This window comes from Alosa sapidissima, chromosome 2, assembly GCF_018492685.1.
Source record: "Alosa sapidissima isolate fAloSap1 chromosome 2, fAloSap1.pri, whole genome shotgun sequence".
Taxonomy (NCBI): domain Eukaryota; kingdom Metazoa; phylum Chordata; class Actinopteri; order Clupeiformes; family Clupeidae; genus Alosa; species Alosa sapidissima.
Window position 1 is genome coordinate 11,094,095 of NC_055958.1, and position 25,156 is coordinate 11,119,250.

The 25,156-nt window shown below is 38.9% G+C and overlaps 1 protein-coding gene across 2 annotated transcripts in view; it reads right to left on the reverse strand.

Moving 5' to 3' along the window:
• Positions 1-2,087: 2,087 nt before the first annotated feature.
• enox1 (ecto-NOX disulfide-thiol exchanger 1) overlaps positions 2,088-25,156 on the reverse strand; it is a 61,490-nt gene continuing 38,421 nt past the window's right edge. For both annotated transcript variants that reach the window (XM_042070088.1, XM_042070091.1), the window contains 8 exons: positions 23,362-23,574; positions 21,834-21,940; positions 16,359-16,476; positions 15,103-15,275; positions 12,160-12,321; positions 6,069-6,171; positions 3,492-3,577; positions 2,088-2,915 (listed from right to left, as the gene is read on the reverse strand). In XM_042070088.1, the coding sequence (XP_041926022.1) occupies positions 2,784-2,915; positions 3,492-3,577; positions 6,069-6,171; positions 12,160-12,321; positions 15,103-15,275; positions 16,359-16,476; positions 21,834-21,940; positions 23,362-23,574 (1,094 nt within the window). In that variant the 3' untranslated portion in view covers positions 2,088-2,783. The remainder of the gene's footprint in view (positions 2,916-3,491; positions 3,578-6,068; positions 6,172-12,159; positions 12,322-15,102; positions 15,276-16,358; positions 16,477-21,833; positions 21,941-23,361; positions 23,575-25,156) is intronic.

Below are 25,156 nucleotides of genomic sequence, written 5' to 3' on the forward strand. Positions count from 1 at the left end.
AAAAAAGACATTTGTGGTTTTGTGAACAGAAAAATTATATTTATCTTACACAAGTCCTTTGACCCAGAAATGTAAGTGTCAGAAGAGTGACAGGCTCAAACAGCGCATATTTCATAAAAGACGCTTTATCTCCAATTCTAGGGGGAAAAAACTGGAATTTTGATGAAAACTAGCCAGTGTTTAGCTTGGATAGGAACAAAGGCATGTAGAAAAATATATAAACAATCATTGCCACCCCTGGTAAAGAGGAATTAAAAGTCCTTTTGATGATTTAGCTTAATATCTCAATGAAACATGAGGAAAATCCAAAGTGAATTTTTTTTGTGGAAAGAAAATCTCTTTTTAAAATATGTTTTTAGAGAAAAATAAAAGTGCCACAGTTATTTACACCTAAACTTTCTATTTTTATTTAACTTAATCATTTTAAGTTAAATAAAAGTTAAATCATATCTATAAAGGTTGAAGCAGTAATCCATGACTTTCTGTTTCACTGGACCTCTGGAATGGGAATGACTGAAAAAAATATATTTCTTACCTGACAATGCCCATATCTGGCTAAAGAAAAATAATTAGGAAGTCTCAATTAACTGGAACTGCACAACCGTTTTTGCCATATGCACAGAGAGGGTAACAGCCAAAACATATTAAAAAACATAAGGATCACTGTTGTAGTCACTAAAAAAGTAGAATCCTGAGCTCACCAAGACTAAAAAAAAAATCATCAGAAGCGACTTCCATGCTAATAGATTATTTAGAAGGCATGCCAGGTAAAGCCTTGCATATCATTTAATTACAAATGTAAGTGGAGTTTGCTAAATGCTACTGGGACTTTGCCCAGAATCCTGCTCTATGGTCAGATTAAATTAAAATTCTCCCAGAAGAGCATGCTCCCCAATCCCCTTATGGTTGGTTTTATCGTTCACACTTTTTTACCTTTTGCATCCATGTTTATAGCTTCAGCCTCATCACATTTTAACCAGAGCTTTAAAGGAGAATTCCGGTGTGATATTGACCTAAAGTGTGTTGAAACATGATCCCGAGTGTGAACGTATGTCTCATAGCCCATCTCGGCTTGTCCCCTGCACTCTAAAATCTGGCGCTAGTTAGCCAATGCTACCAACAGCTTTTTCAATGGTGGTGCTTCGGCATCGGGCTAGCCATGCAAATAAATCACTGTTTTACACCATTTACGAGGATCAATGTATATCTCCACACTTCATTGGTAGACTTCCGAGGGCCCTGACATTTAAAACGAGACATTGAGAACTTTGAAAAAGCACTGGTAGTTTACTTACAAGACGATTTATGTAGACAGTATCTTCATGAAGTTTAGCATTTGCAGCCATCTTGAATTTAGTCACGATAAGTCGAGCAACAAGTAAGAATGAACAGGTATGATAAGGGATCAGATTCCAAAAATAATTCAGTGGAAATGCATGGATTCCAGTTTCCTCCAGTAGCAGCAACCGGAATCCATGCATTTCCACGGAATTATTTTTGGAATCCTACAATCAACACACTTTAGGTCAATATCTAAGAGACTTTTGTGTTGTGTTTCTACAGTCATGAAAGAGGGGAACCTGTGGAGATATGCAGTGGCAGTGGTTAGTTTAGAGATTCATGATTTCAGGGGAAATAAAGGGTGTCAAATTTCAATAAACTTTTGAATGTTGACTTTTGACTACCTGCATTGTGTATACTGTACATGTAAAAGGATATCATTTTCTATTTATTGCAGTACAACTCTGCCATATAAGATCTATTCATAGTAATCCGGTTTAACTCTCAAGACATTTGTATTAGTATGTGTTGACACAAATTCAATAGCATAGTCTTTGACATAAACATCTAAGGAATCATATTTCAACACATTTTTGGAAGGAATATTCCCTCCTCTTAATGAATAATTTACTATTTGTTATATTCTGAACACTTCGTCAGTTCTGGATGCTGTTCATGCAACCCCAATGTTTATCAACTCTAGATCAAATATGGATCTAAATTAACATGTCTGAAAAAAGCTGTGAGGGGGATTTCAACGAAGATGTAAACTGCAACCAAGCTTTGAACTCAGAAAAGGATGCCAATGAAATGGAAATGTCTCAGATTAAAAACACTTTATTGTGTTCTTGGATAAAAAACAATGTTTTTATTTACAGATTGTCAACAACCTATTAGAACACATTAGAATACACATTAGAATGAGTACATACAACACAACATGTAAGACCAAGGCATGGTGAGTTCTGAAATATTCAGGCAAGGAAATTGTCCACCTACCGAGACGATATTAGGGGCACCTTTCACAATATGCTGCTGCATAATGTAAAAATTTGAATAGCACATCTTAAGGGTTATTGTTCATCATCTGTGTACCAAGTGTTCCAAGCTTGCAGACGGTGTATTTATAATGAAATTCTACCTTATTCATTGATACCTTCCTCTGGCTGTAGGAGACTGTTAACAGTGGAGATACATAACTGGCCTAGAAGTCTGCAGAAAAAAAATGCAGTCAAATAAATCTGTCCTGATTTCTTGCAAATAATTCTCCTTACACCTCATATTTGCTGAATGTTTTGTGTCTCCAAAAAGCCAACTAGCTAGCCTTTGGGTGTGGCTACTCTGGCATAAGGTGTTGCCATGATGATCTGATGATCACCTCTACATCTTTTATTTTCCGTGGATTCTTAAAAGTCCAGTAGGATTTATACTTTTTCACCACTGATTCTCTCAGTCCTTTGTTGTGAGTGGTATGGGGGGGGGGGGGGGGGGGGGGGGGGGTGCTATGCCGAGTTCAGGTACTCAAACCCACAGAACTTCCAGCGTTTCTCCAATGTTGCACCCACACCGCTGAACTCCTGTTTGAACATATTTGGTAGTCGCAACATTAGGCGCTCAAGTTCCCGTGTGGAGATCTGTAGATATAGTAGTGAAGAACACTTTAAATAAAACAAACAGTGCATTTGACTTATCCCTAGTCAGCCCATAGGGTGAGGCTAAGGTGTGAAGTGAAAAAAAGCAGTTATACTCAAATGTAGTTTCAATTCAGCAGAAAAATGATGAGCATTGACAAAGTGTCAGTAAAATTTGTCAGCAATTATGCTAAATGAGATTAGGTCAAGGGGGAGCTCCTCTTCAGTTGCTCTGAGTCCAACCAGCTGTGTTCTCATCCTTAACATGCTAAAATCTACTGGTATTCACTTACGTACAGTTGAAATGAGAATGAGTCTGTAAATCTGATAAAGGCAAGCCTACTGTATGTCCCAGTCAAAATCCTGTTTAATCATTACATACAAACACCGTAATTGTTTTAATTTTCAACTACTCTAATTAATACTTGTTTTATCTTATTTAATGTGTTATTAAGGTATGTCTCACAACACACAATGTCACTGCTATTATGCTTTATTTATTTAAATTACATTGTCATGATGTTTCTCTCAAACAATCTATTAGATTGTTCCTAAAATTATAATAATAAAAAAACATGCCTTTGTGTCCAACCTCTGGATATATGACCACAGATACTCAATATTGGCTCCAAATGGGTGAACGTGGAGGAAAGTTGATATAATTCCTGCAAAGACAGAAGGGAGAGAGACCCAGATACAGTGAATGTGTATGTTTGAGCATTCCAATCTGCATGTTGCAAGACTACCCTCACAAATAAATACAGCCAGGACAAAAATGCTGATCCAAGCAGAAATCAGCACTTAAATTGAAGACTTTAGAGCGGCCCAGCATAAGGGAATATAGGAGGACCTCGGAGAGGGTAAAAAGCCAATTTTTTTGTTGATTTATGTGGTTTAACACTATCAGTTGTAGAAAGGTCTAATTCAGTTCACTCAATAAGGCTATGGCAACCATTTATCCCACCCCTTGGATTGAGCACTGCCAATGGTGAGTTCCCAGACCTTACATCTTGATGTGGGTCTGGTCAGGCTAGAAAAACATTTTAATATGACAATGCGGTGGCTGAATTGAGGGGTGGGGCTATGTCGTCATTAAAATTGCCGGTTTTGCTATCTACTTTCTAACAAAAGTTAACAGGTGGTTTCAAAAAATCCCACTTCAGAACAAAAAATATAGATTACAGCCTCCTTAAATGCCAGGGTCGTGTAGACACAGGGCCTAACCGATAAAATAAAGTCACCGTTTAAAAAAAAAACAGCGTCGTGTAGACGGGCCCTAGGTTAGCATTATCAGCACCACAGCGCAAATTAAGTTCGATAGGCTACTCATGCATGCAAATTAACTAGTTTGTTCTTACCACAACAAAGTCAATAGTGGAGATAAAATTCGTTAGACAGGCTATCAGCAGTTATTCGTTAGACAGGTTATCAGCAGTTAACAACATGCATGTAAGAGCCTAGGTGGTAAGGTGGCTGTGTTAGAACACAGCTGGGTTTCAACTCGCGAACACTACTCCCCTCCCGGAATAAAAAATATATGTTTACAATATGTTTATATAAAGTGATTTTTCAGCAGGGCATTCAAGTGGTTGGATTAGTAATACCACAAGGAGGGCTAATCATGAGAGATCAGACCATGGGAAGAGAAAGAGAAGATAATGAACAGAAATGACAAGATTTATTTAAATGAATTTTTAAAAAAAAATCTATTTAAAGCTAGCGTGGTTGGGAAGAATGTCCAGAGATTTTCCCAGTTTATGTTTTACAATCAGGTCAATGTATGCCCTTGCCTTTTTTATTTTGCTCTGCCCGAGGTTCCATGTCCTCGGCATCTACACATGTAGCTTGTTCCTGTCTGTGAGTAGGGTGATATTGCTGTCAGAACTACACTGAGAGATCATTTGTAATGGGCCTCTGCTGCCAATTCCAGGTGGGGCTAGTGACGTGTCTGGCAGAGATGAATATCTCCCTTGTGATCTTCCAATTCCCATTTCATATCCCACTGTCCCAACCCTACTTATGTGGCCCTCTGGGTCATCAGCCACAAAAAATGTTTCCAGGAGTATCCCAAGCACACATCACAATAACAGACATGGACCTCTCAAAGACTACTTTGAAATTTAAGTCTAGGCTGGTCTTAAGACCCTCAAAGACATTGTCCTCTGATAAATTTGACAATTACTAGGATGTCATCTTAGGGTGGGCATTTGTATTTAGGGTTGGATTTAAGGGCATTCTGGGAAACTAAATTTAACATGCATATATAACATCCAAATCTGACTTGTTTGATTATAGAATTAACTGACTTTATTATTAATATTCTTTCCATTGTACAGCCCCCATTTGAATATTTTTGTACTTGTGCACTTTTGTACCTGACAAATGAATTTCTTGAATCTTGACTCTTTTCATTTGATGAAGTCAAAAACTAACAAACTGTCTAGAACCACAGACAGACATGAAACTAAAGACCTGAACATGTAACATTATAGACACTATAGAAGTATAGCTAAAGCAAAACATAGCTTTTAAAGTCACAATTTCCAATCATAAGGAAAATATACGTTACCAACTACACAGGATTGTCAAAGCAATAGCACTTTATGACCAAATAAAACCTATAAGTCGTTTATTTGTCACTATCAGCAAAACATCTTATTAAAGCTACAAAGTTTTTTGTACCTTAAAATAATGTTTCCAAAATTGTTTCATCAAAATGGTTCATCAACTCGTAACAGGTTGAACGGCACTTTTGCATTCGCTTCACGGCCCTCTATCGGCTATAACCGCACTATGTAAGTTTGCCAGATCACGTAGAGGATCTATATTTCTAAGGAATGAGACAAAAGAAACTAAAAATTTGACTTGCTTCTGATATCGCAATACATCATATTTTCATAAAATCTTGCAACACACTCTACCATGTCTGTGGATTCTACCATGTCTGTACCACATCGTTATTTGCAAAGCCGGTGCTGGATAAACAAATGGCGTGCGTGCGGCACTAGAAAAATGCTTTAGTGTTGCTTTAACACTGCTAAAGGCTTGCTAACTGATTAATTGTCTTCTGATGAAAAAGACACCAATGTTGTGTTGTGAAAGGGTGGATACAAATGAAGAAAATTGGTCTGCTGGTTTTATAAACAATACAATTACCTAGCAACAGAGCCTCCTTTTCAGATCTCAAAGGGCCTCGGATGAACAGTTCATGGTTCTTGTCGTGCTGGTGGTAGAGGATGTCTGCACATCCGTTTACTGCCTATTTAGCAAAAAAGGAAAGATGCAGAACAAATAAATATAACACCAATGTCACAATAACACCAATGTCAGTTGACATTCTCTTGAGGAGGCTGTTCCAAATGCAAATCCGAAAGTTCCAAGTGCATGAGTTGCAGAGTGTTATTTAGTGAAGGAACGAGTTGCCAGGCTGCACAGTGCAGACAAATGTGTGCGGAACACTAGACGAGGTTACAAACAAACAGTTTTTCTTTTTTTTAGCAAGTTAAAGATTTTTATTACAAAAATTGAATGTTTGCAGCAGATTTGCAGCAAACTTGTGAGTGATTTGTGGGAAACAAATGAGTTCACTAGAAAATATTGCCAGAAGTTTGCTAATGTAAGCCGTTACAGGCAAACCTCCAGCAACAATGAGAAGTTTGCCACTAGTGGCAAATGTGTTTGCCAGTGATTTGCCACCACACTTATAATGGCAATAATAATGGCAAACCTCCAGTGAACTTCTGGTGACAAACCTAATTTGAATATCACATTCCTGCAATATTGCCAAAAGTTAACCGCAACTGTAACCTAATAACCTAATTTGCATGTGAAAATATGACCTTGCAAATTTGCGACAACTGTTCGCCAGAAACCTGAAATTTCTGTAAGGGTTATCTTTTTATCATTGACCTTTTTTGATAGCCTGGAAAATCCAGACCCTGGTAATCTAGAAAGATTAAGGTTCTGGCCACGAATAATGAAAATGGCCCAACTCGAGGGGCGGCACCAAGCATGCATTTGAAAATCTCACTGCACATTACTCATTTCTTTACAATCATTACTCATTACTCATTGCCAGAGTGTTTTGCAAAGATAATTCAAATTGTGCTCTCGCGAGAACTCTGGATTTCCAGGGTACTTTTTTGATTTATCAAAAGTAGTCTGACAGCCATATTCAGTTCTAGTCAGAATTTGAGTCTGATACTGCTCCATTGGGTCATGATTATGCCTTATGTTACGTTATTGTGCTGTCAATATCTTGTACAACAGACGCGATAGCGAGATCTAAATGTCTAGCTTCTCTAGCGACAGGCTTTTTTGTTCAACCGAAGCATGCTTATTGTGATGTGATAGACTATGGACTGCTCATTTGTTCATCATTGTACAAAAGCCCGCCCCGACAATTTCATTGGTGCGGTTGGTTCGAACGGTTTTAGCCTAATGGTACACTATGAAGTAGAGGTCTGCGGGACCCGCGGGTCCCGACGCAAAAGAGTACGGTGCGGGACAACTTTTGAAAGCTCTTTGCGGGAGCGGGCGGGATGAGAGAGGTGCGTTCGCGGGTGCGGGACAAACCGATGATTCACTGCACTCCCGCAAATTAAATATGTGCGTAAAATTAAATATGGAAATGATTAAAGTAGGCTACTGTTCATCACTATAGTTCAGCTGGATGTTCTGTTAGGCAGCATTAAAAACGGGGTTTAAGCATAACTGACGGATAGCAGGCCTATAGCCTATATTGTCGTTTACGTGGGTTAAATTTGTTCCTGCTGCTCATTGTCAAAACTCAAAAATCGAAAGCATGACAGAGGAAGAGGGCACCAGACTAAGCCTACATTCAGAACCAAGAAAGTGACATCTGGAGTCTTTCTCAGGTGTGTGTGCTCCTTTCGTGAGATAGAAAGAAAAACTAAATAGGCTATCCCTCCTGCATGCGGGCTTTAGCGGGCGGGAGCGGGACATCATGTTACAGATGCGGGCGGGAGCGGTGTCACTCCCTGATGTGAGTCGCGCGTGCGTCACTTTGCTACTTTGCGACTACCAGTGCTGTTAGCCACAGAATAATGACATTAGCCTACACAGCAGTAATGTATTATTTAGCGTAAGGCATCACATTTTCACGGCATGATCTCTAATGTCAGTTCTAGATTAGAGGCTGAAGTAGCCTGCTAGCGAGAGACTTCTGTAATATCAATAAAAATTGACCTACATAACGAAGTTTGTTCACTGCTGGCAAGTAACCAAGTAAGTAAGCAATCAAGCACAACAAAGACTGTCACTTGAATGGCGTTTGCTAACGTTAGCAATCACAAACAATCTTAGATAGCTAAAACGTTTTTGAAACAGAAAAGTGAATTATTTTATGAATTTCAGTCGGATCCCTTGGCGTTATGCCGTAAAACCTATCAATCTGAGCATGCGTGACTCACATCGGGTAGCGACTTACATCGGGGAGTGACAGCGGGATTAAAAATGACACATTAATGCGGGAGCGGGACAGAATATTGCGGGAGCGGGACTGAAAAATCAGTCACGCGCAGACCTCTACTATGAAGGTTTAGGTAATTTTGGCCGTAAAGCTCCCTCTAGAGTTGAAATATATTTATATTTTAGTCTGCTGTTCTATATAGCAAACTTCTCACAACGTATCCCCCGTGTACATGCTAATGCTATTGTTGTGGAGGTGAAGGATTAACAAAGAACCTCCGAATAACTATTTCTACTGACAAAGTAATGTTTCACGATTCTCGCAATATTTGTCAGGTCGCCGTTCTTGAAGTTGCATGGCTGTTTTTTTCGGTAGCGACATTCTACATCTATGCTGTATAGCTATGCCAAGTGAACGATTCACCTATTACAAGTTTGTTTACCATGTAATTGGCTTCATAAAGGTGAAAATCTTGCATAGTGTACCTTTAAGGGTCTGTAAGGAACATGTGGTTTAGCCTGTGCTGCGTCAAAATCCTAGCCTGGCCTCCGTCTGCCTACGTACTTCCGCTCGATTTCTTTTCCTTACAGTACTCCGTCTGGAATAGCTCTCGGTTCACTTTGTTTACTTCGGCAACTTGTCTCCGAACCAACCAGCGAACAGAGGGTGTTCCTGAGAGTGATTACGAAAGTTGCAAGCCTATCGTTATTGTTGTGTCCCCCGTGGTTAACTTACGTCATTACCAAACGTTAGTGATTGAAACTTCATGATTTCAAACTTCAGACAAGCGTCCACCAACCAGGAAATAAACGTCTACCAATAGGCCAGATTCTCTGCGAAGTCAGAGAGTCTGGTATCCAGGCTATCAAAATCCAAGCCTTATTGTTATTTAAGCCTACACAATTCCTCACTATACTCCACCTCTTTCTAATGTTCAAACGTCTTCTTCAGTGACATCCCAAAACATTATGGAGGCAGCACACACAGTGGGCACTAACAAGTAGCAAAGGACAGGCATGACAGATGTAGGCTTCTGAGTAGCCTAAGCATATGTCCATACATCATGTAACAAACATGAAAACGGTGAAACAATCTAATCTTAAAAAATTATCTGTGTGGTATATAGTTTGCTGGGGATGTTTACATTCAGGATGTTTACTATTTTCGTATTGAAGTGAATTAGCCTAATGTAGCCTAGGCTAGATCCAACATTTAAGTAGCTGTGACATGCCTGTACAATTACCTGACATCACCAAATTAGAGTATATATCAGAACTATTAACTTGAACAGAGAATGTTCGGGAAACAGTCGGAAAAATCAAATAAACGATCTTAAGATGAATCGTAGAAAACCCTCGTAAGTGCGTCTATCCATCGTTATCGGGAAACCGGGCCCTGCCCTCACAGTTGTCGCTTCAGTTGCTTGCACTAACTGAAACATGGATTATACCAGAAAACACTGCCACACCTGTAGCGCTGTTGACCAATTATGATTGTTCACATACCAGCACCAGAGTTGGGTGTAATGCATTACTGTAATCACATTACATTTGTCAGTAACGAGTAACATGTTACGGCGGCATGTCACTCGTATGTTGATACTGTCAAGTGTTACCGATAATTAGTGTCCTTAACTCATTGAATGCCAAGCTGTTTTCGGAAGTTTTGTCCTAGAGTGCCAGCAATCTAGACCATTGTTGATGATTTTTGTACAGCCACAGCATATTCTGTGTTATAGCTATGAACACATACAATGGCTCGTTTAAAAGGTGAGACTTTAAGCTAGTGGGTACAAACCGTGTATTTCTACACGCCTCTGTTCCTGAGAAATCCCAAGCTAAACAGTGGCTAGTTTTCATCAAAATCGCTGTTTTTTTCTAGAAATGGAGATATAACATCTTTCATGAAATATGAAGTGTTGCCTGTAAACTTTCCGGAAAGTGATCAGCGAGACCTGGCGAGACTGCCACCTAGTGATAGACCCACGAAAATGGCCTGGTTTTGAGATGACGTGCATGCGTCACTGATTTGACCCAAAACGGCAACCGAGTTATGATAAAATGTCCAGATAAAATGTCCAGATTGTGCGTTTTCATGAGTTTTCATGAGTTTTCGATCGTCATATATTTCATTTCCATTCATCACAGAGTTCCCAAAATCACATATAAGGTGTGTTAGAGTGTCTAGTTTCGTAATTTAAAAAGAAAGCTAAAAACGTAATATTACGTTTTTGGCACTCAACGCATGGGAAGGAAAAACGTAATATTACATTTTTGGCACTCAATGAGTTAAAGGTTGGATTTTTCCTCATTTTATTAATTAATATCAATTTCCAGATGATTTTTTTATTCCTCTTTTTAGTCAACTTTAGCATGTGTATTTACAGGCTATGTAAACTTATGAGCACAACTGTAAGACATGAAAATATTATCACATCAAACTTTCCCAGATATGGGTAACCCAGACTGTCCTGAAAAAGAAAGATATACAGTAGCATGTAAAAAATGCCCATTACATTACAATTAGATTTGCTGAACAACACAGGTTACCACTTCTGCATAATTTAATGGAGTGGTGAAATGCATACTATTTTTGACTATTTCTGAACTGTGAAACTCAGCACATATGCTTTGTGATTGTGCGCTTATTGCAGTATCATCATAACTATTCCACTTGTGTGTGCATGGTTAAAATTCTGAAGTGCAAAGTAGTTTAGGCTACAGCAGAAATATTTCCATCCATAAATAAAAAATAAACAAGTCTAACCTCTGAATTTCTTTTCAAAGTGTACCAGATTGATGCATCGCGGACTTCCCTAGTATGACAGCATTGGAGGAACACAAGTTAAGACCATATTTTAAAATTTGTTACAAATGATGAAGTTCCGGCTTTGCTGGCTGAAGCGCATGGAGTTGTGCTGAATGTCCTAAGTCTAGTACCTCACAAGTGATGCTGCTGGTTGCTAAGATGGTGCTCAGTTTATTTTGACTTTGTATCTCGAAATTATTTTCACTTTATGTCTGTTTTTTTTAAGTGGCTGAATGGGCTTCCATAAAAAGAAGACACAATAAACCGAAATCTCAAAATGTACTAGTAGCCTACATGACAGAAATGTTGTGCCTGTGTCCTGCCTTAAACATTAGCTGCATCATTATGATTGTAGGCTTCTTACCCAATAACTAGGCCTAGTTTGTTCTTTGCCAATAGATCTTCATCAATACATGATATTCGGTTATTAAGTGATGATGCAATAATGGGATAATACATTTCTGGCCGCTCATTTTTCTCCATAGACAGTAAATAAACTATGTTTTCTTCTATTCAGAGTAGCCTTTAAGAAAATCGTCATCCTACTACTCACTTGTTGCCTCAACCTAATAAAATCCTATTTTTTTGCGGAAGCCTAGACGTTACCCCTGATTGTATCATCGGGCTGCACGTCATTACCAAAGTAATTGTTGCTGCTGTCACCTGGTCGTGTTGCTTTGCAGTATCCAATATAAGGATAATCAGACGGTTGTACCTAACCCAACACGCCACTCAGCTCCTGGTACACACTATGGTTATCTCACGCCTTCTGCGACACCCTCCTCGCCTTCAACTTGTACAGTGAAATCACTACAGATGGTCCAGAACGTTGCAGCCCGTCTGGTCTTCAATCAACCAAAAAGGACACACCTATACTCTAGTAAGTTTTGATAGATGCAGTGGTAATTCCAAGCCATGGTCTCCTCTGCACTGTAGCTTGAATGTTATTCTCTTGCTGTAAGTCGCTTTGGATAAAAGTGTCTGCAAAATGAATAAATGTAAATGTACCTTATCAGATCGCTCTGTGTCGGCCCCCTCTAGACAGTCCATGTTGTTGAGGAGTTTCTCCCTGAGCGTGAGGACTTCTGCTTCCAGGCATCGATGTTCATCCTGGGCCTGCTCAAGCTCCAGCTCCTTACTCTTTAGCTCCTCTTGCAGACTGAGCAGTTGCTGAGGTTAAAACAATAAAGGCAACAGCATCATCAACTAGAACTCATGCAACTCCGAGGAATTACACGAGGGCATGCAATCGGCTGGCTAGGGTGTTGGTGGGCCATTGAGCAGGCTGCTAGCTAGCTGGTTGGTAGGGTATTTGTGATACCTGCAAAGGTGCTTTTGGAGTAACCAAATTTGAATCAAGCGAGCTGAATTAAGCACACAAAAAGGTAAAAAGAATAATAATAACTAGAAAATGTAATTCTGAGGAAGTCATAGTTGATGATAACTGACAGTTGGAATGGCTGAAGAGTTAAATAGTTGGATAGTTTAAATTGTTAAATTATTTAAGAGGGAATTATTGTAGTGAGGACTTTTATTTGGAAACAGTTGTGGGCAGAGCAGGAAACCGTTCGTGGGAGTCACAGTTGATAACAACTGACAGACAGTTTGAATGGCTGACCAGTTACAGTTTTTCTCAGTCGCTTTGGTGCTTTTCTCACATCACTGTTAACATTTGCACAGCAGTTAGTGCATTTCTCAAACCAATTAGTGCAAAACTGCAAAACCTAGTGGAATCACAAAAGCATGTCACTTGCACAAAATGGATAGACCATTCCTCAAAAGCAAGTATTCATGTCAATGAACAGTGTCATCAAAATGAGAAGTCTTGACACCATCGTTTATGAACAAGATAGTCAAATGGCTTTGTCATGTTTTCATTATGACAGTTTATTCTCTCAGTGTTTTCTATTGGGAACTCAGTGACACTACCTAAACATGCTCAAGACAGCACTATAGACTGCTTGTACAGCCATTTGAAAACTACAGTAAAGTTACACATTGCTGTAGTTAGGGGAGTACAAGACCCTAAATACATACATTTCACATTTTTGCTGTATATGCTCTTTGCAATTCTACAGCATTTTGTGACAGAGTTTGATAAATAGTTCAACAATTTTGTATGTAATGACTCAAGCAATGAAATGAAGACTGTTAATTTTATTGGTACCGACTATTCAGCATCAATTTTATTGGGAACGACTATTCAGCATCAATAAACAGTTAATTTTTGACTGACATGACATAAGCAAATGATAATGTTTTATTCCACTGCTTGGTTGAATTTCCCATTGTCCTACGTAATTTAGAACGACCATTAACCGTATGTTATTTGCACACCTATGAAGTAGATCCATTTTTTTGGCCGTACCACACTTGTATATTAATTCGCCGAACTCGTTGTCAAGTTTAAATGAACCGTCACGTTGCATTCGAGCTGTAAAATGCAGACGTTCAGAACATAGTAACATTGTAGCATATGACGGAGGTGGCTTTTAGCTAGATGGATGACAGCAGGCTAGGTAAAATAGGGATGTTTCAAAGCTAAAGTTCATCAGAATCTTGGGATAGGCCTACGCCCGCTTGACAACGGGAGAGATAGAACTAATGACTGGCCTTTGGCCGTAGCAACTATCCATTTAGAACTAGAACTTTAGAACGGCAGTTTGTCCTGCAAGTTGAGAAATTAGTTGATGTGTGTCGGAAGAAAGTAGTTCTACAAACAAGACAGTTTTAGCGATTAAAACGTTTAAATTGTAACAGGAAATGAACACAACGCAAGTGGCAACAGTGGAATAAGCGGGATAATGTACTCCACGGTGGTCTGTTCACAGAAGTTAGGCCTAATGCACTTACGAGGTTTAAACGGCCCTCCACTTTGCGTCGGGCCCATTTTACAACCTCGACCGTGCATTAACTTCTGTGAACAGACCACCGTGTCGTCCATTATCCCTTACATAAAACAGCAGAGAATTGTATGAAAGCAACTGATGCATGTCCAAAAGCATTTGCAATTTGTTCAGAGGAAGGAGAAATTGCTACTATGATGTGCACAAATGACTAAATGTTATGGAGGTTGAACTATGAGAACTTTCATTCTGATCTGAGAAAAGCACCAACAGGGTTAAAAAACAGTTGGATAGTTTAAATTGTTAAATTATTTAATAGGGAATTATTGTAGTGAGGACTTTTATTTTGAAAGTTTTAGGCAGAGAGAACATTTGGCGGGAGTTATAGTTGATGACAACTGACAGTTGGAATGGCTGAACTGTTCAATAGTTGAGTAGTTTAAATAGCTAAATTAATTAATAGATGTGCATAGGTATATAGTTTAATGGATGATGATAGACAGATAGTTTCATGGATGAAGTGAAGAAAAAGAAGTGAAAAAAAATGTGAGGAAGAGAAAAGTGAGCTATCTAGTTCAGTGGAGAGAGAGACACAGAGAAGAGGTTCCTTTGAAGATGCTGCAGTCAGTGAGAGAGCATAGGTGCAGTTGATTGCATTCTAAGTCGTTAATAGCCCTTGAAATGTGCCTTTATATCCTTGTAGAATGGAGAGACACAGAGAGAGTTGGCCTAGTTGAGGAGAAAGCAGTTGATACAGGTGCAATGAGTTTAATTGGCTCTGTAAGGGGGCCTAGTTGAGCAGTTGATGGTAAAAATCAGTTTTATTTTATTCATGGGTTTCACCAGGTCCCTTTCCACAGGTGTATTAATCAACCATGCAGTTGATTCATAATCTAGGTGCTGTGGAAAGGGGCCTGATGAAACCCATGAATATTTAATTAATCTAGAATATATAAAATATTCACTTTTTAAATAAATTAGGGGGAAAAATAACTTTTCCATGATATTATAATGTTTTGAGTCCCACTTGTATGTCAGTGTATTTGTATGTGCATTATTTTTTGTCATTTAGAATCTCTGCTGTGAGTATCAAATCAGGGATCACCTGTTGCATGCTCTGCATGGTCTGTTGAAGGAAGTTTAGCTGCTGTTCTTGGGTGTGATCCTCCTCATTGCGGTAGGATTTGCCGTGTTCCTTCTTGAGCAGTTCCACCTCATTTCGATAAGCATCCAGCTGCCATCGTAGGCTGTCATTCTCCTCCTTTAAAGCAGCTACAGCTGAGCACAGACAGACAGACAGACAGCAACACAGCCAAGGAAACAGGGAAAATGGACAGAATTAAAAAAGAAAAGAAGGAAGAAGAGACTTTATATGACTATGATAACATGCAAGTACTGTTACACATACACTGAGGGTATTGAAATGAAATCAAAATGACCATTAACACATACTGTACACACATGCACACACACACACACACACACATTTATTAATTTAGTAGATGCTTTTATCCAAAGAAACGTACATATGTCAAATATATTACAAGGGACATTGTCACCAGAGGAATTTGGGGTTAAAGGCACTCTATGCAGTTTTGGCAATTTCTTCGCTTTTTTACAATTACATAATTGCAAAAGGGTTCTTGACTGTTGTAGAAAGAAATGGCTGATCTTTAATGCTATATCTACATTGCCCATTATCCATACATTAACCATTCATCCAATGTTCCAAAGGCACATTCTGTTTACTAACCTGATATCATTTTTTTTAAAGGCTAACTGACAAGACATTGGAGAACCCTTTTGCAATTATGTAAGCACATAATGTAATTTGAAAACTGCTGCCCTGATAAAAAAAACAAAAAAACAATGCAAATGATCTCAGCTGGTATTCTGTCTATAATGGAGTGGAATGGAAATTTCTAATGACCCCACTACTTTTGACCGGTGGTGTACATGTAACCAGTGTTAAGAGATGCATAGACCACTCTAGACCAAAACCTGAGGCTTTGAGCAGAAAGTGGATACGTCAACAATATGTCTCTTAAAGAGGAAGCCTGCCCTTTTACACTCGCAACACAATCCACAGCCATGAATTGTACACACACACACGCACACCTAGCATACCTCCACACATACTTCGTACCCACTGACCTTGATTACACATCAGGTACACTGTACAGTCACATACACTATACAACACTACAATATGTTTACAAAATATTTTAATGAAATTGTGTAACTGTGTCACAGTACATCCATTCAATGTACTTTAAATATATATTTTACTCTCAGTGTGAAGTCACAATTAATTTGAATAAACTACAGAGACATGTGATAAGAAATTGTGCAACATTTTACCCAAGTCATCAGTGCGAAATCTCTTGGAGGGGTTTTCTTCAGAGTCATCATCAGACATGTCCATCTCTTCCTCTCTGCGTATTCCCATAATTTCTTCACTGTGAGCATTCCTCAACTCCTACAATGACCAGAAAAGGTGCCAAAGTATTTGGTATGTGACTGTTGTTATAAATTACCTTTATAAATAGCTTTTAAAATGAGCAAATAGCAGTAATGATAAAAAAAGATAATGTGGATTGCATGTGTGTGGAATTTTCCATTAAAATATTGTGTGCCTATGTATGCATACAAAAAACATATAATGTCAGTATTATCATAACATTATAGACATCCATTATGGTATACATAATACAGTGTGGTCACATTTACAAGAACATTGTAAGTTAAGTCACATTTATTTGTGAATCACAAAATACATTTGTGAATTGTGTGCCTCATTTGTGAATTAAAGGATAATTCCGGTATTTAGCACTTTAAGTCCCTTTTCTGGTTTGTTTTGGATAAACTAGAGTGGTGGACACCGAAATTTTGACGACGGGTCCTGTCTCGACTTTGCTGACTCGTTTTGAATCGCCTTTGACTACTTCAGAGTGGCTGCCTATGGGCATGCACAAACATGTCCTTAAAACAACCCTTAACGTTCGTTTTCAAAACTGTGCAACTCACCGAGTGGTTAGTGGTGTTGGTTGATGTTCCAAAACAAGTAGTGTATACTACTACAATACAGTTTCTGTTGTGTTTTATTTGCCATTTTGTAAAATCCCAATGATTTCTGTTGGAAGACTCATTGCACGTTGATATTACTGCGCCACCGGAAACGGAAACGGGGGCTGTTTACATTTGGTTGGTCTATGGTTTGGTTTGTGCTGTTTACATTTGGTTGGTCTTTCAGCGAGACCTTCTTTTACTGTCTAGGCTTAAGGCTCAAATATTGAGCGGTTGTGAGGTATCTGAAAAAAATTGTTCCACAATAGCAAATAACACGACTGGAAATCATACATTGGGCCGATATATTTGTTTTTAATAATCAACAAACATCACTAACCACTCGTGAGTTGCACAGTTTTGAAAACAAACGTTAAGGGTTGTTTTAAAGGAAATTTCCGGTATTTAACACTTTGAGTCCCTTTTCTGGTTTGTTTTGGATGAACTAGAGTGGTGGACACTGAAATTTTGACGATTGGTCCTGTCTCGACCTTTCTGACTTTGAATCGCCTTTGACTGCTCAGGGTGACTGCCAACAGGCATACTGTAGTAGGCTACTCAAACATGTCCTAAAACAACCCTTAACGTTCGTTTTCAAAACTGTGCAACTCACCGAGTGGTTAGTGGTGTTCGTTGATGTTCCAAAACAAGTAGCGTAGCGAAATACAGTTTCTGTCGTTTTATTTGGCATTTTGTAAAATCCAATTGATTTCTGTTGGAAGACTCATTGCACGTTGATATTACTGCGCCACCATCTACCACCTGTATGCTTCAGGTTCAAATATTGAGCGGAAGTTTATACACGTTTGTGAGGTGTCTGAATAAATAGTTCCACAATAGGCCTAGCAAATAAGACGGCTGGAAATCATACATTGCGCCGATATATTTGCTTTTAATAGTCAACGAACTCCACGAACCACTCGGTGAGCTGCACAGTTTTGAAAACGAACGTTAAGGGTTGTTTTAGGACATGTTTGAGTAGCCTACAGTATGCCTGAGCAGTCAAAGGCGATTCAAAACGAGTCAGAAAAGTCGAGACAGGACCAATCGTCAATTTCGGTGTCCACCACTCTAGTTCATCCAAAACAAACCAGAAAAGGGCCTTAAAGTGCTAAAAAATGGAATTTTCCTTTAAGGAAATGTTTGTGCATGCCTGTAGGCAGCCACTCTGAAGCAGTAAAGGCGATTCTAAACGAGTCAAAAGTCGAGACAGGACCAATCGTCAAAATTTTGGTGTCCACCACTCTAGTTCATCCAAAACAAACCAGAAAAGGGCCTTAAAGTGCTAAAAAATGGAATTTTCCTTTAAGGAAATGTTTGTGCATGCCTGTAGGCAGCCACTCTGAAGCAGTAAAGGCGATTCTAAACGAGTCAAAAGTCGAGACAGGACCAATCGTCAAAATTTTGGTGTCCACCACTCTAGTTCATCCAAAACAAACCAGAAAAGGGACTCAAAGTGCTAAATGCCGGAATAATCCTTTAAGAAACTAATCTGACTATACAATATATTTTAAAGATGTTTTCTAGCATTCAAATTGGTGTTGTACATTTAAAGGTGCTCTAAGCGATGGTTTGTGTTTTTTAGGCTAAAACATTTTGTCACTTACTGCAAACATCACCTAACCAACCGCTAGCTGTCTGTGTCCTGAACACTGTAAAAAAACGCGATCTCTGTGGACAGCTCCAAAAACGGCAACAAAAACAACCTGGGCAAACTGTGAGGGACGCAGCCGTGTCCTCACACTCACGCCAGAGCCTACCTGTCGGTAACCCCTCCTCTTTACACTCACTCACGTTTCTTAAGTTTGTACATTTATGCATTTATATTGTTGCATTACGCATACATACACTACATACATCCTACATAACATCTTAACATCTACATCCCAAAACATCCGAACATGCCCACGTTAAAACAGTTAAAACCGACACATTTGATTTCGTTACACATTCGAACTTTCTTAAAATTCTTAACATTACATGGTCACTAAAATGAGTGCACGCATTTGGTTGATTATGTATTATTTACGTTATCACTTTCAGGTATCGCCAGAGTATCGCCAGAGAATGTCTAATAAGGGGAGAACTGCCACTCTAGGAAAACTTCCGGTTTCTGAACTGGTTGCAGTTCCTTTTCTGGTTCCACATGAGAACGCTCACAAATAAGTGCAGAATGAATGGAGGCCTATGGAGCTGTACCCCTCAAATCCACTTTTTTTCGGGATATCATTTTTTGCCCAGAAATTCGAATGTTGCAGTCAAAAGAGGGGGCAGAGAAAATTCAAACCGCTGAGTATTATATTTTTTGAGTCACTTATTTGTTCTAAAAAGCCTTTCGAATGTGTCAATGACGTCATTCATTAGCAGAAAGCTAGTGTGTTGTGGGCAACAACGACCCAACCTGTAAGAAATCGAAAGGACGTGACTACTAGTTCATTCAACTTTTGACCTATAATCCAGATTGAGCTTGCAGAAAACACAATCAAATTTTCAATTTCTCAACGACAACCAGGTGAAAGAGACAAATTTAGCCATCTAGCTCCATAGACCCCCAATTGTTTTTGCACTTATTCGTGATCGCCCCTAGCGGAACTGCAACATATTGCAGGTACAATGGAGTTAATAGGGAGTGATCCGGCTCTCCGTAAACGGGCTCTGGTATCATTTCACTAATTTATGTCGAGTCTGGCCAACTTGCCGGGTGCGTCAGGATGTTGTCTCCGGGTGGAACATTGGGTTGTCAAGACGGAGCCAAACGTTCCGCTGTCTTCAGAGCGCTCCAGCCAAGTCCACCTTCTAGTCTAGTCATGGGGAAGTTTAGTTTGGATTTGGGATTTTCTGTCTCTTTTTTTGTATTACATAATTTTGTATTTCTTTATTTATTTCATTTAATATAGTTTATTTCATCACATGAATTATTTGGGTTTCTTTGAAATGGTTTTATTATTTTACAGTCTTAATTGATTTAGTCATTTCCCCTTTGTGATAATTATGGTTTTGGTCACTAGTATTTAAGTTTGCCCTTTGAGACAGTGGTTAGGGTATCTTGTGTTTTGTCTGCTTAAGTTTAGTTCTGTTTAAATTCCCTTATTTTGGGCCCAGAACCTCTATGTTATTTTGTCAGAGTAATTTTGAGAAATAAATTCTCTTTTTTGGTCAACCTTTTGCCTCTGCGTCCCATGCCGACTGCTTGATCCCTCACACAAACCTAGCTCATAAAAACATAACAAACTGCAAATCACAGACGAGATGTGCTTAGGCTTAGCTAGGAGAGTTTCAATTGCACTGGAGCAGCACGGGAGGGAGGGGGAGGAAGCCTCTTTGTAATATATTGTCTTCTGTCATGCTTGATACTATCTTTTGTGGCTAAGTTTCATGTTTGTCTGTTGATGCTTTATGTCCTACATGTATATCTACAGTACATGTATGTATTGTTTCTGTCCTTTGTATGCTGTCCTCCTATACTTAAATGAGCTGCCCAGGGATGCAAAAAGAATTTCAGCACAAACTGACAAATAAAGTTGTTGTATCGTAAGTAGCAAGCTAGCTCTGTTTTGTTTGAAAGTCAACAGAAGTGACGTTACCCAGCATCGCTTAGAGCACCTTTAAACATTACATCATTTCTTACCAATCCTCTGAGTCAAAAAAGGATAAATTCTAAACAATGTGCTCTGCTGTGTGTCTATATGATCCACTATTTTCATTGGGGCTTCTGAACTATCCCATCCCACCCCCAACCAGGGCTGGAATGTTTCCATCTTGGAAACTACAGAGAAAAGTCTGGTCATATACTGTACATCTACATGGGCATATACATCTACATGGGCATATACTGTACATCTACATGGACATATACATCTACATGGGCATATACTGTACATCTACATGGACATATACATCTACATGGACAGAAATACAAAAACAACAACTATTGGCCTTATTCTGAATAAGGTAAAAATGCTGCATAAAAACTCTTATTCAGGTTAAAATTTGACTATTGCTGACAATGTACATTTATTCATTCTTAGTTCAGAGAAATGAACTGCTTTTCTCTAATTCAAGTTCAGAAAAGAATAGATTTTCTTTAATCATAAATACAACACAGTACAAATAAATACATATATGCAATGCAGTGGCATCTGTTATGATTTTGACCGGCTAAAAATGTTAAATCTTCAAACTTTAAAGCTTACCTCTGGTCGTAATGGACTCTGAAATGGAATGATGCCTTTCATTGACTTGTCTCTCCAAAATGAAAAAGCACTGCATAGTGCACCAGAGACTTCACTGACTTTTGGTCCTCACAGACAAACATTCTTTGCAAAGTGCTTATGGATTTTCATTATCATTTGTATATAATACAATGAATTTGTTTGTATGTCAAACACATACATTACATGCAGACATATAAATAATTCTTAATTTGGGGAAGCAAAAAGGGCACACACTATGTGTCGCAAAGGCTTTTTGCAAGTGGGTTAGACAATGTAATCCCACCAGACCCTGGAACAAAATTTTTTCAGAGATATTAATTATTAATATTACTATTAAGCAGTAGGTTAATAGAAGTGATGTCAAGGCTGGAACATTCTTCTGGTCTTACATTGTTGTCAGAAGATGTGGAGTACTTGGTATACTCATCATGCATCATTTTGGCTGTTCACTTGTGAGGGCCACAATAAGACTAGGCACACAAACATGTTCATATCATCTATTGCCTTAAGTCTGTACTGATGTCAGCATTATGAGAAGGGAATAAAAAGTACCAACCTCACATTGCTTTCGCCAAATGTCTATGTTCTTGCGCTGTGCTTTTGAGAAATGGTCCCATGCCTTTTGCCGCGAGGCAGCCGTGAACACAGCCGCAATCTGCTCAACTTTGGTGGATAAGGCAGACAAGACAAGCTGTTTATGTAGAGTTCTGCACTGCTATTAGCTGGAGGGAGACACACCAGGACCCCAACTCAAAGTTCTACAGCTGGGGATCCTGGGGCAACTCTGCTCCACTGTACTTACAGTGCATTGCCTGATGGTATACTCTCTTCAGGACTGAGGATTGCACAGGGGATAGAAAGGTTATGCAATTGTCTGCAGTTGCAGAATGTAGAATTTTGTGTATTTACACAATTGTTTTAATCTTGACTGATTCAATCTGTATTCATTTACTATACTTATTTGATGTATAAATGATACTTTAAGTGAAATGAAGCACAATTCATACATTGAATTTTAAAATTTGATATATATTTGTAACATGACTGTCAATATAATAACCTTTACACCATGTTGGTTGTTCTTTTGTGACAACATTTGAAACTCAACAGTGCAGTTTCTAGCATTCTGGAAATTACCAAAATGTGGTCTAAGTATCAAATATGAATCAAATGTAGCTGTCTATGACCTGTCCAATCTTTCCTTTCTTATATTGCTGTGGTCAGCTTTTAAAAAAAAAAAAAAGTTTTGAAAATCAGAAGTGCTGAGATAGAATAGATAGATGTTTTTAATAAATGCACATTATCTGGACAACACTTACTGTACGCTTATGTCTCCACCTTAACCCAATGAAACACCAGTGGATTGTCTCCAGACCAACATACTGTATTCTAATACCTGGCTATCAAAATGGATCATGACATCAAATGATAAAGTGGCTGAAACTGAAAAACATTTCTCTTACAGCTGACCAAAACAAACACTTACGAGAAAAGGGCTTGCAGAAGTATGATCATCATATGGTGGCCTACCTGCAAACTGACTTGAGCGGTTCCACTCCTGTGGTCATACTGATTCCAGTTTTACTGTACTTACCCTGAAGCTTTTGTCTGAAGCACTGTACTTACCCTGAAGCTTTGTCTGACCGCTTGGAATGTCCTACAGAGCTAGTCTCATTGCATTCACGGCAACAAGTTTTATGTATTTTATGGAATGGCGTGTATGAGAATGCTCTAGATAACATGTAACAGATAACATTGTAGATATTGTGATTGAGATGTTAGAAATGTCTCTCACAGGATATGACTGACCAAACAGCAGGTCTGTTTTTAAATACAGATATTGAAGTCACTCTTCTCAGCCGTTGTCGTGGCAACAGAAGCACAAAATCTCATGGCAGCTACTGACGTTATAGCAGTGTGGTGGAGTCTATGCAGCTACTGAGGCTATAGCAGTGTAGTGGAGTCTAGGTAGCTACTGAGGTTAAAGCAGTGTGGTGGAGTCTATAGCTACTGAGGCTATAGCAGTGTGGTGGAGTCTAGGTAGCTACTGAGCTTATAGCAGTGTGGTGGAGTCTAGGTCTTACATTGTGTGAGGATGGCCAGCAGGGCGTTCTTGAAAAGCTCCTTGGCCTGTTCCAGTTCTTCCTCATGTTGGGCCTTTTCATTCATTAGGCGCCGCACGTGGCTGTTAGCAGACTGGATCATTGAGTAAAATTGGTTGGCAGTACGGCGGTTCACCTCACCCCGGTCAATCCATGTAAAAAGCACAGCTGTAGCATCACTGAACTTGTTGTCATCTTGAAAAATAAAAAAACTTAAATGATATCATATAATATTTTGCAATATGATCCATTTTATACAAAACAGCTATCACAAAACTGAAGCATGAAATATTACCATATTTATATTTAAGTGCACATTATACATAAGAAGTTATTGTTTCACTGTTTTTCACAGTGAAGTGAGTGGCCATACGGTATGCCCATACATTTTAGGCTGTTGTCACGTATATCAGCTAACTTTCTGGGCTTGAAACTCAATGCACGTATAGTCACTATTATGATTAAATTGATTTGACGCGCATTCCGAATTAAATCAAAAGCTTTTTGCTGTCTGGCTATAATATGTGTCTACACTAGGGGTGGCACGGTTCGGCTCGGTTTGTATCACGGCTTTAGGGTCACGGTTTTTGGTTCTGCACGGTTCTTGTTCTTATTTTTTATTTTACTCTTTAACACTTCAGAAATACCATACTTCAGCAGAATTAGTTATATCATGTAATCATGCACAAACTGAAAGAATTTGACTTGACTTCAAGCACATCATTGAGACCATCTCTGAGGAAAGCTAGGTGAGATTTTGATACAGCAAGAGTGAAGACATTGATCATTTCAACATACTTTTCATTTATTTGGCAAAAAAGTAGAATGTGTTATTGCTATCTACAGCCTTTTCAGCAAACTAAGACTGACTGAAATATTACAGAATATTTTATTTCTACACATGGCGTAGCCTACCCGAGCTATGCAAGATATCTTCTAAGCCACCACATAACCTTGACAAGCCCTGTAAATGCACCCTTTCTCTCCTCACTCCTCTAGTTTCTCTCAGCAGGGCTATTTGCTCACTGAAACTGAACTTTAGATCGTCCATGTGAAAAGGACTCAACACACATTTTAATGATATTTTATTTTCGAGGGCTTTTGACATCTGGGGTTATTACGTTACAGTAAAATAAATTATTATTAGCCTACTACATGTCTCCCCTGCACGGATAAGGAGTAGGAGCTTTTGACTCCCTTAAATCAGTTTGGAGCAGCATGTAATAGGCAGACTTTTTACATACATTCACACACATTTTAATGATATTTTATTTTTGAGTGCTTTTTTAGATTATTACCTTACAGTAAAATAAATGATTATTAGCCTACTACACCCTGCACAGAGGAGCGGAGGGGCGCTCATATATCCTCCTACTCCCCTTAATTATTGCAAATATAGACTTGGTTGCGATTTCCAAACAGTTATTGTGAGGGCTGCTTTGTTAATGTTTGGGAAATTGAGTAAGGGGCTGCAAACGCATAGCCTAAGCTGCTGAAGTGCTGTGAGGGCGCGGCAAATGAACTTCAGAAACAATACATTTAAGCTCACAATATTCAGACCTGCCCATCCTCCCGAAGCTCCCGATTAGCCACTCCAGGCCTGTACTAGCATAATGAATGTTGCACAATGCTTGCACACAATCGCCAGCCTCGAAATCCAGACCCAAATCCAAAAGATTAAGGGTCTGGTATTGAGTAATGAAATGAGTGTGATTGGAGCAGCTCGGCTACAAGGGCATAGTTAATGAGCATCATTACTGAATGCAAGTCAAGTCAA